General features: G+C 41.9%; 1 protein-coding gene across 6 annotated transcripts in view; it reads left to right on the forward strand.

Annotated features, from left to right (window-relative positions):
* PHF8 (PHD finger protein 8) overlaps nt 1–20220 on the forward strand; it is a 90347-nt gene extending 70127 nt beyond the window's left edge. For 4 of the 6 annotated variants that reach the window (XM_057718055.1, XM_057718057.1, XM_057718058.1 and 1 more), the window contains 3 exons: nt 3641–3750; nt 7443–7779; nt 8696–20220. In XM_057718055.1, coding sequence (XP_057574038.1) covers nt 3641–3750; nt 7443–7779; nt 8696–8784 — 536 coding nt within the window. In that variant the 3' untranslated portion in view covers nt 8785–20220. Of the gene's footprint in view, nt 1–3640; nt 3751–4517; nt 4595–7442; nt 7780–8695 lie in introns of those variants that run through there. The other 2 variants (XM_057718059.1, XM_057718061.1) reach the window with 2 other exon arrangements.
* The last annotated feature ends 543 nt before the right edge of the window (nt 20221–20763 follow it).

Below are 20763 nucleotides of genomic sequence, written 5' to 3' on the forward strand. Positions count from 1 at the left end.
CTAGAGCGCAGGCTCAGTAGTTGTGGCGCACAGGCTTAGTTGCTCCGTGGCACGTGGAATCTTCCTGGACCAGGGATCAAACTTGTGTCCCCTGCATTGGCAGGTGGATTCTTAACCACTGCACCACCAGAGAAGTCCCGCCTTTAAATATTTTTGATAAATGCTCTCCAGGGAGCACTAGGCTTTGAAAGAATGCTCCAGCTCCTTTTTGCTCCCTGCATTACTGGGAATGTGGGCTCTTATTTTTCAAGGCTACCACTGAGCTGGGGAGAAGTGGATGGGTCTAGGGCAAGTTAAAATATCACAAAGCTCACTGCTCTTACTGAGATTCAGCTCTTTTTCTTAAATAAATGCACTCCGGGTAGCTGTAAACCTTTGGTTAATTTCCAGAGTTCTGAAAAAGTTTATTATGACAATTTTTGCCAGTTTTTTCATTGTTTTAATTCAGAAGTGAAGTTTTAGAAGTCCTTAACTTTGCCATTTTTGCAGATGTCATCCGTTATGGCATACTAAATATTAGTTCAGTATGCATCTCTAAGAAATGACTTTTTCTTCCATAACCATAGTACCATTATATGACACCTAAATAAAGTAACATTTAATATTAATATTAATTAATGAATGGTATTTCCTAATACCATTTAATAGCAAATCCTTATTCAAATTTCCTCCAATTGTATCAAAAATATCTTTTGTAATTTGCTTATTTAAACCAGGATCTACTCAAGGACTATACATTTCATTTGGTTACTATAATCTCTTAATCTCATTCATTATTTAAAATTTTTTCTCATAAAATTTCAAACACATAAATGTAAGAGAGTACACAGATACCCATATTATCAATACTTAGATCCTACACTTGTAATATTTTGCTGTATTTGCTTCATTATCTGTATCTGTCTGTCTGTAGTTTTTGCTGAGTCACTGCAATGTGCAGCCACCATAACATAGTATCTTACCCCTTAATACTTCAGTATCTCCTAACAATAAGAATGCCCTCCTGTGTAACCACATTATCTTTATTATACTTAACAGTAAATAATTCCCTAAGATCTTCTCATAACCTAGTCCATGATCAGATTTTCTCAACTGTCTCTACAAAATATCTTTTATAGTGTTTTTCCACAAATCTAGGTCTAATCAAGGAGGTTAATTTTTTTTCAGATTAAAACAACTTGCTTATGTGTTATACAGGTCAGGAATTTGAAAAGGACACAATGGGGACAACTTGTCTCTGCACCATGATGTCTGGGGCCTCAGCTAGGAAAATTTGAAGGCTGGATGGCCAAGAGTTTGAATCATCTGAAGTCTCATTAACTCACATGTCTGGTGCCTGAGCTGAGAGGACTCAAAAATTAGAAGTACTAAGCAGAGTGCCAACATGTGACCTCTCCATGTGACTAGCTTCCTCACTGCCTTATGGCCTCAAGTCTTATGTGGCTGTACAGGGTTCTAAGTGTGAGTGTTCCAGGAAGAAATTCAGAAACTAAAGTTGCCTTTTCTGACCTAGTCTTAGGTGTCATGCAGTGTCACTTCTGTCACATTCTATAGGCTACAAATGAGCCTGCTCAGGTTCAACAGGAGGGAAACATAAAACCCACCTGTTAATAGGAAAAATGTCAAAGAATTTAGGGCCTTGCTTTAAAACCACCCCATGTACAAAACTGTAGAGAACAATATAAAATATACCCAAGAATCCATTACTGAAAATTGTGCATTAATATTTTTGCTAATTTGCTTGAGATCATTTTTTAAACAAGTAAAATATTAATACCACCTTTAAAGAAAGGACTTCAGCCTCCTGAATTGCCTGTTCTAGAATCTGCATACTGCTTATACAGAAAGTCCCCTTTATAGTGATAACAATAGCTAACCAATCAAGGAATCTTTAAATCTAGGTCAGATACCACACCACCACCACCTCGTTTTTTTTCCTGTGACATTGGCTTTTTTCATTAATTAAAAAGAGTGAAATCCCATGTACACACCACTGAGAATCAACATTTAAAAAGATTTTGCCATATTTGATTCATCTATAACTTTCTTCTTTTTTTTTAAACCATCTAAAGCAAATCCCAGATAGTGTCATTCCCTCCCCACCCCACCATGTACTTACGTATGCATCTCTATAGTATACATTTTCTCACATAACCACTGTCCTGTCATCATACATAACAAAATTAATAATAACTTGATAATTCCTTGATGTTATTTGATACTAAATCCATAATCAAATTTCCTTAATTGTCTAACAAAAAAAGGCATTTTCATAGTGGGTTTGTTTAAATCAGGATCTAAGCAGGGTCTGTATGGCATTTGGCTATCATGTTTTTTGAATCTCTCTTAATCTACAGAGATCCCTTCCTTTTTTGTTTGATGCTGATGATTTGTTATAAAAACTAGTATAATTGTCCTGTAACACACTGCACCTTCTAGATTTGTTTGTTTACTTCCTTGTAAATAGTGTTTTTAAAGAAACCAGGCCAGTTATCTTGTAGGATGATTGTTTGCCTTCAGTGTCATTTAACTTTTTTTTTTTAATCTCTGTTTTTCCTAAAAACTGAAAGTAATATGAGTTGCTTACTTGATGTTAGGTCTTTGGCAAAACTACTTCCCAGGTGATGCTGTAAATTTCCTGTTGTGTTGCATTAAGAGGTGCATGAAATTGGCCATCTTGCTGTTAGTGACAATAAGGGGGTGATCTCCTGATCTCACTATTGTAAAGTTAGTTTTTTTTTTCTTGAGACTAGCAAGTAATCTGTGAGATAATACTTTGGTACTGTGTGAATATCCAGTTCCCTAGAATCAGTTATTTCATTAGGGCTTACAAACCTGTGATTTTCTAAATTTGTCATTCCTCCTACATTTGTTAGCTGGCATTCTTCTGTAAAGAAGAGCTTTCTTTCCCTCATCATCTGGGGCTATTCTGGTTATTCTGAAATATACTTCCTATGTAAAATGTGGGATGAGTAACTATTTTTTGATTCAGGATTGTTAAGGCATTATAAAAAGGTTATACAAGAAGATGATCTTCTTTAGGAACTCATAGCCTGGTTTTTAGACAAAATAACACACATCAGCATTAGGGAATGAGACAGGATGGTATGTGCTGTGTATTAAGTGACTTGTACATAAGTTCAGGGGAGGGAGGGGTCAATGTGAGCCAAAGAGGTCCTAAAGGTTTTGCATAGAAGATTGATTTCAGCTTACTTTTGAATAATGGGCAGGTTTTAAAGAGGTGAACAAAAGGGAAGAGGGTACTCCAGGCAGTGTGGATGGTGAGGACAAAGGCACAGGGGGAGAGGATGAGCTGTACATGTTCTGGAGATGTAATAAGGAAGCCATTCTGTCTGAAGAAGCTGATATGGGAGTGGAAATAAGGTTGGGGAAGTAGGTAGGGAGCAGAACATGGACAACTTTACATGCCAATTCATGAAAATTAACTTTTATCTTTTAATCAGTGTTTGCTTTGTGTACCTTGGGCATTTATGAATTAGTTTTTTACCCAATGGGAAGCAAAATCTGGCTTTAAAAAAAGCTAGAAGCAGGAAAACCAATGAGACCACCTTTGGAGGGCTCAGAGGTAGGGAATATGATTGGTGTTCAGATAAATGTCTTCATCCTGTTCCCTCTGCAGCCCGTGTGACCCCAACTCTACCGAAGCAGGATCGTCCTGTGCGTGAGGGAACCCGGGTAGCTTCCATTGAGACAGGCTTGGCTGCAGCAGCTGCAAAGTTGGCCCAGCAGGTAGGTGCTGACACTCAGGCAATGGCCCTGCCACTGATCCCAGTTTGACTTAGAGCCTCAGAACTAGATCTTCAGGCTGATAGGATCCCACTGTTGTCTCATTGGGAAGTTAGTAACTTGTGATCTTTATCCATAGCAGTATCCCACCTCTCTCCCATATCCTACATATCCCAATTCAGTGACAAGCTACTTCCACAGGTCACACAGTTGACTTGATTTAGGATGAAAGAAAATAGGGGAGCCAGAGAAAAGCCCTTGCAGATATCACTTGTCTTTCTGGGTGCATAAAAACCTCTCAGATGGGAAGGACCAAGTCTGTTGTTGGGTGAGAGCATTTGGCTTCAAATAAAGCTCCAAGGAGGTGACTCAGTTGAGTGTACTCAGTTTCTCAGTCTCCCATCAGTATCGAAATTTGTTTTTTTTGGGCAGAGGCTTTTCCTCTCCGCTATACCAAATACGTTGCCTTGATCTTCAAGCCCTGCTTCCCAAGAAAACTTCACCCACTAATTTTTGTCCTAGAATCAAGTTGATTTCCTACCATGTTATAGTTTTCAAAGTTCTTGAATGCGCTTAGCAACCCTGTGAGCAGTTGGAGGTGAATCTTATGGTCCTCTCCTTATCAACATCCCCTTAGATCCTCATGCCACATCCTATAGCTTAGAGCATTTATTGAGCACCTACTTTATGTTGGGTGCTTCCATGTACAATGTCTCATGTAATCTGTCCAATAACTCTGTTCAATAGATAATATTTTCATCATTTTACAGGTGAAGAAAATGAGGCTCTCTTTAAGTGACTAGTCCAGGATAATACAGCCAGTAAATGGAGGAGACAAGATTTAAACTCATATCCTCTAACTTCAGATTTCATGTTACCAACTATTTAAATAAAATGAAATAGTTAAATGTTTATATAATTCAGTAATTACATCCTATTTAAATAAAATTTAATAGAATAATGTTTTTAATTTGATGTGCTTTGGAGTTCTAGAGTTGTTCAAAAATGTCTTGGAGGCTATTGATGGGAGCCAGCAGAGACCAACCAGGCCAGGCAGCCATTCTTTGTCCAGAACTTCTATTATGTATATCCTAATGCCATGTAAGAAGTAATTTGAAGAAAAAAAAAGGTTCAACTGCTTTAAATAAACAAATTAATTAAAGGTGTGAAGACTACTCTTAGTGCCTTCGAAGGAGCTCACTTCTGGTTAAGTTGATCAGGGATGATCTCAAAGAAGAGATTTTGAAATTGGGAAGGGTTTTGCAGGCTAAGCTTTTGGAGGGGATAGGAGAAGGGAATTCCTTGGTAAGCACACAAGGCCCTCTTTTTGCTCTCTGGTAACCTCTCCTCCCTGACCTTGTATCAACCCTTCATGCATGCCCTTTACACGAGCCATACTATTGCATTACGGTACTCATTGTTCATTCAGTGTATCAGATTGTCTCCTGCCTCTGTGCCTTTGCACAGGCTGTTCCCTCTGTCCACTGGGAATCATGCCCTCTCGGATGCCTTTACCTAGCACCACTTCACACCATCCACCACCAGTTTATTTCAGTGGCCTTCTGTACTTCTATAGCATTCTCTCATGGTACTTATAATCATAAGTGTACTTTTCTGTGTTCCTTATTAAACTGTAAGGGCTTCAAGGGTGGAGACATATCTAATTTAACTTGGTATCCCTACTATGCTAAGCATGTGTTTAGTCATTGTTGGTTGAGTGAATGAATGAATGAATGAACAGATCTTTTTGGATTGGAGGCTTCTTGTTGGGGAATGGAGTAAGATAAATAGAGGTTAAAAAATAAATTCTGGAGCCAGCCTGCCTGAGTTCAAATCTTACGCCTCCTACTTGAGCAAGTTACTTAATTTCTCTGTGCCTCAGTTTCCTCTTAGACTCTGTCTGAGGATTAGATGAGGTAATACACGTAAAAGCTCTGAGAAAAGCACTTGCTGAAGAGTAAGTACTATAGACACATTAGCTTTTCATCATTATCATTATGGGTTGGCTAGGTATAAGTGGCCAGACTGTGGAAGACCATGTATGTCAGGCCAGGGAGTTTGAACTTGGGTGGGGACTTGCTAATGGCCTTTTGAGCAAGGGAATTGATAAGGTGAAAGTAGCCCTGTCATAAGATAGTCTAGTCTTCTGTGGGGGGATCTGGATGAAGTATATGAAAAGGAGATTGGCAACAAAGGTAGAAAAATTTAAACTGTGTGATCTAGGTGTGAAGAGATAATTTCTGGATTAAGAGAAATGGGGGCAGAAACGCAATTCTTGGTATGGATGGAGTAGCAGGCACTTTGGCTGAGGAAAGAGACTCTGAAGACAGACGGCTTGGGTCTGAATCCCAGCTTGGCCACTTACTGTTCCTATAACCTTAGGAAAGTGACTTAACCCCTCTGTACCAGTTTCTTCTCATAAAAATGGAATTATAATTCTTTTTTTTCGTGTTTCATATGAGTAATAAATGAGTTAAATTATAGAACAGTGCCTGGCGTGTATTACTAATATTACCATTCTTGTCCCCCAGAAATTCCTATGGTAGCCACAGCCTGTCAGATCTTCGGAAGGCAGGAGTAGGCCTGTGTTGCCAAGAGAAGGCAAAGAAATGTAATCACTGAGTTGGTCTGTGTGGCTGTGTAGCATTTCAGAAGGTGAAGTCATTCACATGCTCTCAGCACCACCTTTCCAGGTTCTCAGGGGTCCAGGTGCCCACTATAAAGGTACCCACTACACAGTGGATAGTATATTCATAGAGCAATAGATGGATGAAATCCAAGATATTGCGAGAAGTGACACAACTCCTTATTCGTCCCTCCCATCCAGAATTGAGATTTTAAGATTCAGTGACCTGGAGGACTGTCCTCTATTAAAAGAAAAGACCAGCAAGAAGAAGAGAAACCATTGTTAAGAGATGAAGATAGAATTGTAGTTTACCATTTGTTGGGTACCTACTATGTGTTATGTGTTTTATGTCATAATTTTATTTAATCTTTCTAACAACCCTGAGAAACGGCTGTTGTTTTGCCCATTTTACAGATGAGGCAGTTGAGTTTCAGAAAGGTTAGTAACTTGACCAAGGTTATCCAACTTAGGGAGCACAAGCCTAGATTTGAACCCAAGTTTGTCTCATTCCAAAGCTGCTACTCTTTCACAGATGTCCCATTTTGAGAAGTGTGCAGGGTGGGTGTTCAGATAGATCTGGTTGAATCCTGAACCCAACAACTCTTCAGCTGTGAGGCTTTGGGCTCAAGTTACTTAATATCCCTGTACCTCAGTTTTCTCATCTTTAAACTGAGAGATTTTCCTTCTCAGGGCTGTTCTAAGGAGTAAATGAGGTCAAACATATAAAGTGCCTCAGCTGCTGGCATAAATTTAGCTATTATTATTAAGCATGTCCATGGTCCACCTCATAAGTGGCAGTTCTAGGACCAAAACACAAGTCTCTGAACTGATTTACCTTTCTGTTGCCACTGTGCTGATTAGTAGCAATGATGACTTAAGAATGGATGGTACCAAAGGACCTAAGGTATTGGAAGGCCTGTGTGTTGTGTGTGCATGCATCCAGGCTAAGCTTAACATAGGGGTGGGTTGCAGAACCATACTGACCACCATCTAGTTTCCTTTCTGGGAAATTTTCTTCTCTATTTTCTTCACTCCTAAATTCTCTGCTCCCACTTGGCTTGTGTTTCAGGAGCTACAGAAGGCCCAAAAGAAGAAATATATCAAGAAGAAGCCTTTGTTGAAGGAGGTAGAACAACCTCGCCCTCAAGAGCCCAATCTCAGCGTGGCAGTACCAGTCCCAACTCTGGCCACTACACCCCAACTTCTCACCTCCTCCTCGCCCCTGCCTCCCCCTGAGCCTAAACAAGAGGCCCTCTCAGGAAGTCTTGCTGACCACGAGTATACTGCTCGTCCCAATGCCTTTGGCATGGCCCAGGCAAACCGCAGCACCACACCCATGGCCCCTGGTGTCTTCTTGACCCAGCGGCGCCCTTCAGTTGGCTCCCAGAGCAATCAAGCAGGACAAGGTATGACTGCCATATGGTTGTAGAACTAAGGATCAGCTTCAAACCCTAAGCACTCTGGTAAATGAGAACACCTGGGAGGGACACTGACGGGCAACCTAAAATGCTTGGACTTGACCTCATAGGCCATGAAGAAACATTGACTGGTGTTAAGCAGAGACAAACTCAGGTGTGGGTTTGGAAAGATCCTTCCAGTGGGCCAGGGTGGAGGGTGGGCTGAAGGTGGGAATTCTAGGAAGGAAGCACGTACATAAGTCCAGGCTGCAGTGAAGAGAGGCTAGGGCTCTGGCAGAGGGAAGGAAGGAGGGGATAAATTGATCAAATATGGAGGAGGTCACATGGGACATGAGGTAATTTGATGTGGGGAAAGAGGTAAGGGGGAGGGCTCGAGCCCTCCTTTTCCTCACTTTGGCTATGAAAGCCCAGTCCCTAGAGTACGCAGCTCAAGGGTGATGAGATTGGTGCAGCATTGGGGTGATGAGGATGCGGGTTTCTAATGAAACAAGGCCGTGGGAGTGGCAACTTCACGGACACTGAGCTATAACCACTAACCAGGCACTTGTTCATTCCTGGTGGGCAGGATAAGAAGATGGAGAGACATAATCACCTCCTTGAAGAATTTAGGAAGGAAAATGATTGGGACCAAAGAAATCACTGGGGAAAAGGAACGAGACGGAGTAACCAGGGAGTCTATAGCTGCTGCAGGAGGTCATAGGAGGAAGAGCCAAAGCATATGGGGTTGGATGGAAATAGTTAAGGAGGGCTTCTTGGCCCAAAATGGTCCTGGAGCCAAGCATAAGAATGGGGAGACTCTGTGGGCAGAGGAACAGAGGAGGGGGGTGGCCCAAGGACAGTTGGTGCTGGAGCTGCTGCTGGCACCCTTGCCATAGCCTTTGCTTACCTCTACTTTCCCCCACAGGAAAGCGTCCCAAAAAGGGCCTGGCTACAGCAAAGCAGAGACTCGGCCGTATCCTGAAAATCCACAGAAATGGCAAACTGCTTCTGTGAGCCCCTTTGTGTCCTGCCCCTCACCCCTTCACCCCTTCTCCGTTGTCAACTCTCGGGGCACTCCTGGATCCTACCTGCCCCGGACAAGGTGCTGAGGCGCATTGTCCTGCTTTCTTGGAACTGACCAAAGGCACGGACTCTCCCATGAGCCCCTTCACCTACTCCCTCAACTCCCTTCCCCACTTCCACTAGACCATCCTGCCTTCCTTTTCCATATCTCTGAGGTAGCAGGTAAATGGGAGAGGTTTCCAGCTGACTAGAACCCTCTTTTCTGCTGCTCCAATCCATTTCCCTTTCACCAACTTTGTCTGCCCTTTATTGTCATCCCCACTTAAAGCTGGAAAGCAGAACAAGAACAGGCATGAGGAGAGGCTGGGCCCGTCGGTATTTCCCTGGTCATAAAGTGGGAAGCCCAACGCCCAACACTTTCTGCGGCTCCAGCCCTGTCTCCAGAAGCCTGCCTGCCTCTGCCCATTCTCCTTCCTCCTCTTAGGCCAGTGTATGTGTCCCACTCAAGACTCGTTCCTGGGAGACGGCTCTGGCCTCTGCCCCCTCTTGCCAAATACTTCATGGAAATAAAGAGGAGGGCGCAGAGTCTTCTTACTGCCCCACCGTGGGCCATTTCCAAAGTGGCCTAGAAAGGCCATGGGCTGATTTCATTCATCCTTGGTAAGAAGAGAGATTCCTGTCACTTCTCAAGATGGGGAGAGGACCAACATCCAAGACTTTGACCGAGACTTTGTAGCCCATTGGAGAAAGCTACTTTTGGGTGGCTACAGACGAAGGCACCTCTCCCAGGGTGAGCTCCAGGAATTTGCCTAGAATTTGAGGTCCTGCAGAACATTATCCACATAGCTTTGGCTGGGCCCCACGAGGCAAAAACCATCTCCCCAAAGCCTGAAAGCATCTGCCACTGAAACAGATAGCCCTTGCTCTACAGCCTGATCCCTTCACCTGTACCACAGAGCACAGTCTGGACCTTCTGGAGAGGATGTGGCAGGACAGCTTACCCTGGGTTCTCCATCAGGAGCCTCCCTGCTTCTCTCCCCACCTGAGGTCTTGGTCTGAAGAAGACCTCAGAACTCACACCTTCACTCCTGGGCCTTTGCATTCCCAGATGCCAGGTGGATGCTAAAGCGGAGTGCTGACAGGCCACTTGGGAGCCCGAGCCTAGGAATGGAGATGCCCATCTGTAAAGGAGCAGATCATCTGAACTTCCCACCCCTTCTTCCCTTTGTGAATGTTTCTATTATCCAGACAGTGCCCACGCCCTCCCTCCCCCTCCCCCAGCTCCCTCCACCTCCGCCTGTCTTACCTCCCTGGTGACCTGGACTGGATGGAAAATGTCTCCCTCTCCCCATTTTTGGCACTGCTCAAGTGGAGTGCTTCCTTGTCCTCTACCCCCAACTTTAACCTCACCTCAGTTTTCCCAGTGCTTCTGGGGAACTTAACAGCTACCATGCAGGCCACAGGGAATATGTGAGGCTTTCCTAGTCATCTTCGTGTCTCCAGTTTCTTTTCTCCACAACCCCACATCTACTCTCCTTTCTTGGAATCAGGGGTCCCTTAGCCCCATTTGATTTTCCTATCTGGAGAACCCCAGGGGCCAAGCAGTCCTCCATGTAGTCACACCAAAGGCAAAGAAGCCTGGCTACCTCCCCCTTAGTACGTGAGGTCCCCACTCCCCTCCCCTCTGTTTTTGCCCAGCTTTGCTTTTCTTGGGGATTTCAAAGCAACAGAGGGTAGTGAGGGGAGGGAAGGAGGGCAGCCTGTGTTCCGGTGTAGGCAACTGCCTGACTAGGCCCTGACTGCTGTAACCAAGACCAGGACCCCAGCCCTTCTTGCCCATTAACACCCCCCCCCCCCCCGCCCCCTTGATCTTTCAAAGGCAGCTAATTGCTAGCATATCCCCCTGGTTCTGGGCCTCTTTCCCCTCTGTTTCTTTGTTAAAAGTTTCTGTGGAGCTGAAACCCAACCTCCACTTGACTGGGTTTCTGTTTAATTTAGTTGGGCTCTCAGAGCTGGCTGTTTGTTGCTTTGTGTTTTAAATGAAAAGCAAGTTTACCCTCAGATTTATGCTTTTCCAAAGAGGCTAGTGTGCTTTTTTTTTTTTTTTATGTTTCAGGTTCTAAGTGAAGTGAGTTGGGGAGGGGTTAAGAGTGGTCATAACCAAGGTTTAGAACATGGTGAGAGAGTTACCTCTAGTCTCCAATCCCCAGCATAGAGCTGGCGGTTGGATAGGGGGCAGGGAGAGAGGATTTCTATTCACCTTTAATATATTTTTACAAAAAAGCAATTTAAAAACAAGCCCACCGCTTCTGTACATGTCTAAATATATTTTTAGAAGTGGGTAGGATTGTGAATTTCTGATGCAGGGCCTTTTTATAAACAGGTTAGAATAGCATCATACAGACTTCTCTGTTTTTTTCCCGTTTTTTTTTTTTCTTACGTTGTGTTACTAATGTAATTTATATTTTTTTTTTAGATTCTCCCTTTCCTATAGAGATAAAAGTGATTTATCTTGGCAATTGCTTTGCTCAGCATTCTTTTTTTTTTGGTGGTGGTGGGAGTGATGGGATGTTGGGATTCGGGAGTACTGCCTTCTCTTTACGTTCTCTCTGTCTCTCTCATCAACTCAGCTCTTCCCTGGTGCCCAGCCTTATGCCTGGGGTGGGAGGGGACAGGATCCCTGTCCTCAAAGAGACACAGTTCACACACCAAAAACAATCAGAAGTATGGTGAGCAGAAAAGAAAGGAATGCAGCAATTCAAAGGGGCCTGACAAGTTTGTTGGGAAGGCTTTGCATAACTTCCATGGGCTGTTTTTACTGGCTACACCTGTATCCTCTTTCTGTGAATGTGGAGTTGTGGGTTTTTTATTTTTTCTTCCCCTTGTCTCTCTCTCTCTGAACTTGATTTCTGTGTTTAGGGCCAGTGCAAGGATATAATTATTAGAGCTAGCATATCATGCTCATTTCCTTGTGCCAGACACTGTTCTTAGCATTCTATGTATATTGATTCATTTCATTGTCACCAATATCCTCATGCTACTGATGAGGAAACAGGCAAAGGAGACTTCCAGCATCACACATCATAAGATGTGGAGCCAACCTGGTTCCATAGTCTGTGTTCTTATCACTCTGTTCTAGCACCTCTCACTGATAATCGCTACCGTTTAAGTGCCTTTTCTGTGCCAGGCATTGGGCTAGGGATTTTACCTAGGATATGTCATTTAATCCTCACTGACAACCCCAGGAGATAGTTAGTACCTCTATTTTACATTGAAGGAGACTAAAGCTTGCCACTGGGCTTCCACAACAGGATCTGCCTGACTCCAAAATTCATATTCTTTCCTCTCATCATGTTAGAAGATCTTCAGCAGCTCAACAACCCACCAGATGTTTATTGAACACTTGTTGTGTGCAAGATGAAGCATTGAGAGTTGTGTCCTGAGGGGTGATGTGGGAAGTCTCAGTTCCAAATTTACCACCACCTGGACTCTCTGTGACTTATGGCAGGGTGCTTACTGTCTGAGGGTCACTGTAAAAGAAGTTTGAATCCAATCAGGATTTATTCATCCTGGAGATTTTGCTTCTGTGGCTCTGGGGTGAGGCTGGCTGGGTTTGGCACCTACTGGCTAAATGACCCCCTCCAGCTCTCAATGTGAATCTTGATATTGGGCAGGATTTGGATGAAGAAGGTTCTTATCTGGGGCATGGGGAACTGTGTCTCCTGGTAGAAAAGCAACAGGAAAGAGAGAAGGGATTTTAGAGCCCTTGCAGGAATGGTGAGCTGGGTTCTCTTTGTCACCAACTCCCACCCCATCCTTTCCAGTAAGGAGCCAAAGCACTGTCAGCAGCCTCAGGTTAGAGGATAAGCTAGAGTCTTGGTCACCTTACTCCTTACCTAGGCAGGAGGCACCAGCAGGCTTCTGTCTAAAAAATGGAAAGAAAACAAGAGTACCCAACTTAAGTCTTCTGTCTTTCCAATATGGAGTGGGAAAGTGCACTAAGAGCCTGCCTTCTCAATGACTAACTAAGAAATTTGGGAGAGATTGCTTGTCTTGATATCCATTTCTGCATTTGCCAGATGGAATGATCTCAGCTATAAAGCCCTCTAATGCATGGTCACTCCTAAACTTTGTGGACGCTGTTGATTCCCAAACTGAATCCTCTAGCCCTGACCTGTCCTGAGTACACATTGCACACGGTTCTGCTTGCCTGTATTGTGTTCCCTGCCTCAAGTACACAGGTTCCTCCCTTTCCATCAGGACCCTGTTCACACCAAGTTGACTGAAATGGCACTTGCTCTCCAGTAAGCCGAGTGGAGGAGAAGAGCACCATGTAGTACAATGTGATGATAGAGATGAGCACAGGATGCTGGTCAGGGAATCTGTCCTGGGGAAGCTGGGAGTTCAGACAAGGCTTCCTGTCGGGGGTGATGTTTAAGCTGAAGGATGAAAAGTAATTAGCCAGTCAGGCAGAGAACAGTAAGAGTATTCCAAACCAAGGCAATAGCATGAATAAAAACAGAAGTAGAGGCAAAAAAAACAACCCATGAGCATATAGAGGACAGGCAATTTAGTATAACCACAGCTGTGACTTTCATTTGGGGGAACATGCAGAGTCTCTGAGAGAGAATATGTAGTTTGAGAAGGCATATGATCAAAATTGATTAGTTTTTAGGCACAATATTTATTTTAAAACCTCAGATAATGGAGGATATGTAATTTGATGTCTGTCAAAAGATATAACTGTATCCCATGAATGACAGAGAACCATTAAAGTGTTTTAAGCAGAAAATGACAAGATCTAACTTGCTTTTTAAAAGGATTCCCTTGCCAGTCATAGGAGTGGATTAGGAGGGAGAGAGAGGAAGATAGGGAGACGAGTGAGGAAGTTACTGAAATAGGGATAGGGAGGGCACCATCTTCTAATGCCCCATCAAATGCCACTTCCCTAAGGAAGCCTTCACCTAACTCTAGTCAATTCTGCCGTTTTCTGGACTTCTACATCTCATAAAGGGTGGATATTCCAGGCTATTTCCAGAAGGCAGAACCATGAAGTCAGCCACTCATACAACGCAAGAGATAGAAGTTGCACTCCTCTATCTGCATTTTCAGCTTTTTAACTTTCAAGAAAGCTCTCCTTTCCTATAGGGCCACAACATAATGCCAGCACTCACCAATGAATGTGGTAAGAAAGATACAATATCCATTTTATATTTCCCTTGTCAGGAGTCCAGCAAGCCTCCATCACGTTCCATTCCATTCTATCATACACAGCCTTTCAGGGTTATCTCCCCAAAGTCCTTTTTTCATCATTTTCTTTCAGTCCTTTCTTCCTGCATAAAAACATCCATGGCTTCCCACTGCTTATTACACCTTCTGGGTTTCAAGGCTTTTCAAACCTGGCCCAACCTGGAGACAGTGGGCTGTGGTGGAAGGAGGATGTGCCTGGGAGTTGAGAAAACCAATGACTCAGTTCCAACTCTGCCACCTATGAGATCTTGAGCTGGCTACTTAATGTTTCCTTGACTCAGTTTTATCATCTATAAAATGAAGATATAATCCCTACCTCATAGGATTGTTGGGAGGAATTATATCAGTGTCTGTAAAGAACTTAATTCTATGCCTGGCACTCAGGTCATTGGTAAATCTAGTTTAATTTTTCCCAGTTAAAATTTACCCAACGAGGCCTACAATCTTATAAAGATTACAGAGAAAGTAAGCCTTTAAAGGAATTGGAGAGAATATTTCAGCCTGGGGTGGGAAATCAAGTTGGCTTCATGACGAACATGTTTGAAGGACATTGAGAGATGGCTGAGTCAATAGGTGTGGTGAGCCTTACGCTCCTATAGAGGAAATACAACTAAATCTACGATACAAAGTTGCTGGAAGATGCCGAGTATCATCCATGCCAGTTCAGTATCATTGGCTCAGTTCTACAGTGGTTTATCAAAGCTTCTTTTGTGTCAGGCCCTATGCATGCCTTTGGAGGAGTTGATCCTAAGGAGTATTTGGTTTAGTACACAGACATGGAAACCCAAGTACAGCAGTACTAGGATACATACTGTTACAAATAAGTATAGGGTGCTATGGGTGCATGAAGGAAGGAGACCAAACCCAGTCTAAGGAGCAGGAAAGACTTCTAGGAAGAAACAACATCCAAGTTGACTATTGAAGGGCATTCGCCAGGCAAAGGAAGGCAGAAGGATGAGTTGAAATGAGCATTACAAGCAAAAGGAACAGCATGAGCAAAAGTAGGAAATCGAAGCAGCCTGGTTTGTGGGTGGAACTACAAGCCTTTGAGTTGGGTTGGTGTATGGGCAGGGCTGAGATGGCAGATGTTGGGGGATGAAGCTGAAGAGGCTGGCAGGAACGTGATCACGGAGGTCCGGTTTATGTTTCAGAATGTTTTTTTCTGGCGATCCTTGGGATGGGGAGAGACAAAGCAGGTTAGTGTGGAGGCCAGTGTGAAGGTGGTTGCAAGATTCCAGTTAAGATGCTGGGACAAAGTGAGAGATTAGCACTGACATATATACACTAGCAAATGTAAAATAGATAGTGGGAAGCTGCTGCATAACACAGGGAGATCAACTCGATGACTGGTGATGGCTTAGAGGAGTGGGATAGGGAGGGTGGGAAGGAGTCACGGGAGGGAGGGGATATGGGGATATATGTGTAAATACAGCTGATTCACTTTGTTGTACAGCAGAAACTGACACAAGAGTGTAAAGCAATTATACTCCAATAAAGGGCTTAAAAAATAGATGCAGTGAAGTCTAAACCAGGGCAGAGGCTATGAAGATACTAGAGATGTTAACCCACCCCTCCCTTTTATTTCCCCTGATATTTTACTGTGAACATTTTCAAACATTCAGAAAGTCAAAGTAATGGTACAGTGAACACCCATATATTTACCATCTAGATTCTACAATTAGTGTTTTACTACACTTGCTTTGTCAAATATATCTATTCATCTCTCTATCCACCCATCAACCCATCTTATTTTTTATGCTTTTCAAACTTTGATACCTGTACCCATTCTTTTAAGCACTTCTGCATGCATGCCGTAAACTAGAGTTCAGTATGTGTTTGTGATTCTTTTTTAGCTAAAATATTTACACAATGAAATGCACATACTTTAAGAGTATAGTTTCATGTTTTGGTAAATGTATATACCTGTGTAACTCACACCCCTATCAAGACACCGAACATTATCATCCACCCAGAAAGTTCCCACATGTCTCCTCCCAATCACAGCTCTTCTCCCTTCCACAGTAGGCCTTGAATTTGAAAGGGTAGGATTTGAAAATAGATGATCCAGGAGGAAAAAGCCTGAGTAGCTTCCCTTTTCAGCAAAGTCATGAAGGCAGGTAGCCATGGGGGATATACAAGCATTAGTAAACAAGTGTGGATAGATGGATGCCCTTCAGCCTCCCTCCTCTCCCTTGCCTGAGCCTCATCTTTATGGGTCAATGCATGAAATGGTGAGGCAGAGAGGAATTGAGTCAAGGGACTGCCGGGCCCTCAGGAACTAACAATCTTGTTGGGGAGATAGAGAGAAACAGTCACAATTCCATGTAACAGATGTTGAATGTTGCATTGTACCAGGGTCAGTGCTATAACAGAGGAAAGAGTGCAAAGTGAGATAAAACAACACAAATGTTCCACAAGGGTTTGGGGTGTGTGTAGATAGGTGGAGAGGGGAGAGAGAAGGTGAATGGCTCAGAATCTTGGGAGGGACTGGAGGAGCTCAAAGGAAAAAGGGAGGAACAGCATTTAGCAGCCATGAAAAATTTCCTGGAGATGAGAGGACTTAAGTCTTGAATGATGTTGACTTTGATAATATATGTGGTAGACACAAAGATATTTTAAGTTGCAAGTAACAGAAAATGCAAGTTAAGCATGAGACATGGCTTATGTAATTGAAAAGCCTAGAAGTATGTGGATTTTAGGCACAGTTAATCAGAGTTTTGGTTCTGATTATTTCAATTCTGTCCTCTTTCTTATATGTTAGTTTTGTCTTCAGAATATTTCTTCATGGTTAAAAGATGGCTGCACACAACAGCAAAAGAAACTGAAAACAAGCAAACAAAAAAAGACAACCTGATGTGACAAACAAGGGCTTAATCTCCAAAATATACAAACAGCTCATACAACTCAACAACAATAGCAAAAACAGCCCAATAGAAATGTGCGCAGAAGACCTAAATAGACATTTCTCCAAAGAAGACATATAGATGGTCAGTAGACACAAGAAAAGATGCTCAACATCACTAATTATTAGAGAAATGCAAATCAAAACCACAATAAAGTTCCACCTCACACCAGTCAGAATGGCCATCATTAAATAAAAAGTCTACAAATAACAAATGCTGGAGAGGGTGTGGAGAAAATGGAACCCTCCTACACTGTTGGTGGGAATGTTAAGTTGGCACAGCCACTGTGGAGAACAGTATGGAGTTTCCTTAAAAAGCTAAAAAGAGAGTTACCATATGACCCAGTAATCCCACTCCTGGGCATATACCCAGACAAAGCTATAATTCAAAAAGATACATACACCCCTGTGTTCACAGCAGCACTATTCACAATAGCCAAAACATGGAAACAACCTCAGTGTCCATTGACAGATGAATGGATAGAGAAGATCTGGTACATATATACAATGGAATACTACTCAGCCATAAAAAAGAATGAAATAATGCCATTTGCAGCAACATGGATTGACCTAGAGATTATCATACTAAGTCAGAAAGAGAAAGACAAATACTGTATGATATTACTTATATGTGGAATCTAAAATATGGCACAAATGAACCTATTTACAAAACAGAAACAGACTCACAGACGTGGAGAACAGACTTGTGGTTGCCGGGGAGGGGGGCATGGGGGGAGGAAAGGACTGGGAATTTGGGATTAATTTTTAAAAAAAGATGGCTGCACGCAACACAGTGCTTCCATTTGTGCCCATTTGCCATCTTATACATTCTCTTTGGTGAAGTGCCTGTTGAAGTCTTGATATTTTTTATTGTGTTGTTTTCTTACTATTGAGCTTTAAGAACTTTTTATATATTTACGATACAAATTCATTGTCGACTATGTGATTTGCAAATATTTTCTCCCAGTCTGTAGCTTGTCTTTTTATTCTCATCAGTATCTTTTGCTGAGCAACAATGTTTAATTTTGATAAATTCCAATTTATCAATTTTATTTATTTTATGGATTGTGATGTTTAAGAATTCTTTGACTAAACCTAGGTCATGAAAATTTTCTCCTGTGTTACCTTCTAAATGTTTTATGTTTTACATTTAGATCTATGATCCATTTTGAGATAGTTTTTGTATACTGTAAGAGGTTTAGGTCAAGGTTCTTTTTTTGCCTATGAAGTGTTCAATTGTACCAACATCGTTTGTTGAAAAAACTGTCTCTGTTGAATTGCCTTTGCCCCTTTGTCAAAACTCAGTTAGCCGTACTTGTGTGGGTCTATTTCTGTAATCTCTAGTCTGTTCCATTAATCTTATGCTTCTATCCTTCCACCAATACCACACTGTTTTGATTGTAGCTGTATAGAAACCCTTAATATCAAATAGAGTCATTCCTCCCACTCCATTCTTCTTTTTCAAAATTGTTTAGCTATTCTAGGGCTTGTTCCTTTTCATATAAATTTTAGAATAAGCTTTTCTGTACCTACACATAACTTGCTGGTATTTTGAAAGGAATTGCATTAAATCTATAGACCAATTTGGAGAGAACTGACATGTTGAGGGTTTTTAAATATTTTTATATTTTTATATATTTTTAATTGAAGTATAATAGGTATAATATACATAAATAGAAAGGCACAAATTCTAAATGTACAGATTAAGGAATTGTCATAAAGTGAACACATCCCTGTAATTATTACCCAGTTCAAGAAATATAATGAGTAGCACCCAGGGCATTGTGTCTTAACACAAAAGATATAAGAGATGAGCTCATGGGCCTACTTGAGATGAAGAGTCCCTTTAAGAGCTATACCCTCAATGAAAGGGACTAGCAAATAGCCTTCCTACTGGCATAAGGACAAAATGAGGCAGCTTGTCTGTCTTGGCATGGACTTTGGATGGGGGACAACTTTTTCTTAACCATGTGACGGAGCTTCACATGGGTTTGTGGTTCAAGCCCATACTACTTACATGGGCCAAGAATGTACAACTTGTAAAATTAACAGAAAAACTGATCTCTCTGGGGGATCTGACAAAAACAAACACCAAACCTCTCAGTATGAACATGCCTGCAAGCCAGGCTAAACAGGAATTTTGTAGATAAAACCGAGTTGAATGTGAACAAAATAATCCACAGTAAGCAAGAGTCTTTAAACAACAAACAGGATTAAACTTTTATGAACTTCAGATAATAGAAGAATCTAATAGAGTTAATTATGTTAAAATCAATTAAAAACATAAAAGAAGAAATAAAAAACATGAAAGAACAGAACACTTTTTAAAAAAAAGAGTAGGCAGATTTGAAAAAAAGAACCAAAGCTGACTTCTAGAAGTGAAAAATGCAGTAACTGAAATTAAAAACTCAGTGATGAGTTAGACTAGACAGTGTTGAAGAGATCATTTAATTGGAAGACAGATCTTAGGAAATTACTCAGCAGATAGCAACATAGAGCTTAAGAGAGAAAAAAGAGCCTAGGATATATGGAGGACAGAATGAGAAGGTCTCACAAATGAGTAATTGAAGTTGCAGAAGGAATAAATAGGTGGGAAAGAGGGGGAAGGTAATATACAACTGCCAACTCAACATTTTCAGTTGGAAATATATCCAAAATGTAACACCTGATCTTCCCTCCTCAAAATTGTTTCTCTCCTGGCCTCCCTCATATTAGTAGATGGCAACTTCATCCTTTCAGTTGCTCAAGCCAAAAACCTTGAGTAATCCTTGATTCATCTCTTTCACACCCTGAATCCAAGCTGTAGGCAAATCCCATTGGCTTTCCTTCAAAATATTTCCAAAATCTGACCACTTTTCACCATCTCCACTGCTACTGCCTTGGCCAGAACCATCATCATTTCTCACCTGGAAAATTACAATAACCATCTCACTGTTTCCTCCATTGCTTCTCTATAGTCTAATTTCAACATGGTATCAAGGGAGATCTTTTTTAAAGTATAAGTCAGAGACTTCCACTTGAGAGAAGATGGAGAAAACATAGTTTTCTCTGTTCCATCCACTAAGTTCAACTTGGGTATTACATATAAACAAGCACAAGACTTTGAAAGGCAGAGAGAAGGCAGATCAGCTAAGGGCATTGGGACCTGAGAAACAGCACAGTGGTAAGTTCCTTGGTTGTTGTTGTTTGTTTGTTGTTAGGTTTTTTATTTTTTTATTCTTTGCCTCATACACCCTAGATTGGATACTGGAGAAGCTGGCAATCCAGAAACACCAACGGATGCAGACAGAAAAAGACCCAAGAAAAGCCTGCTTTTTGTAGCTAAAGGATCCATAAAGGGGTAACCTAGAAACAGAGAAAACTTTTAGACAATGACCATTTTACTCCAGCCAATAGCAGAAAATCTGTAGCTCCATGCCTACTTCACCAACAAAGACTGACTGAAGAGCCTAGACTTTTTTTTTCAGCTCTTTATTGGAATATAATTGCTTTACACTGTTGTGCCAGTTTTTGCTGTACACACCAAAGTGAATCAGCTGTATTTATACATATATCCCCATATCCCCTCCCTCCCATGACTCCCTCCCACCCTCCCTATCCCAGCCCTCTAAGTCATCACTCATCATCAAGTTGATCTCCCTTTGTTATACAGCAACTTCCCACTAGCTATCTATTTTACAGTTGGTAGTGTAAATATGTCTATGCTACTCTCTCACTTCAACCCAGCTTCCCCTTCACACCCCCTCCACCCCATGTCCTCAAGTCCATTCTCTACATCTGCATCTTTATTCTTGCCCTGTCACTGGGTTTATCAGTAC

This window comes from Hippopotamus amphibius, chromosome X (assembly GCF_030028045.1).
Source record: "Hippopotamus amphibius kiboko isolate mHipAmp2 chromosome X, mHipAmp2.hap2, whole genome shotgun sequence".
NCBI lineage: Eukaryota > Metazoa > Chordata > Mammalia > Artiodactyla > Hippopotamidae > Hippopotamus > Hippopotamus amphibius.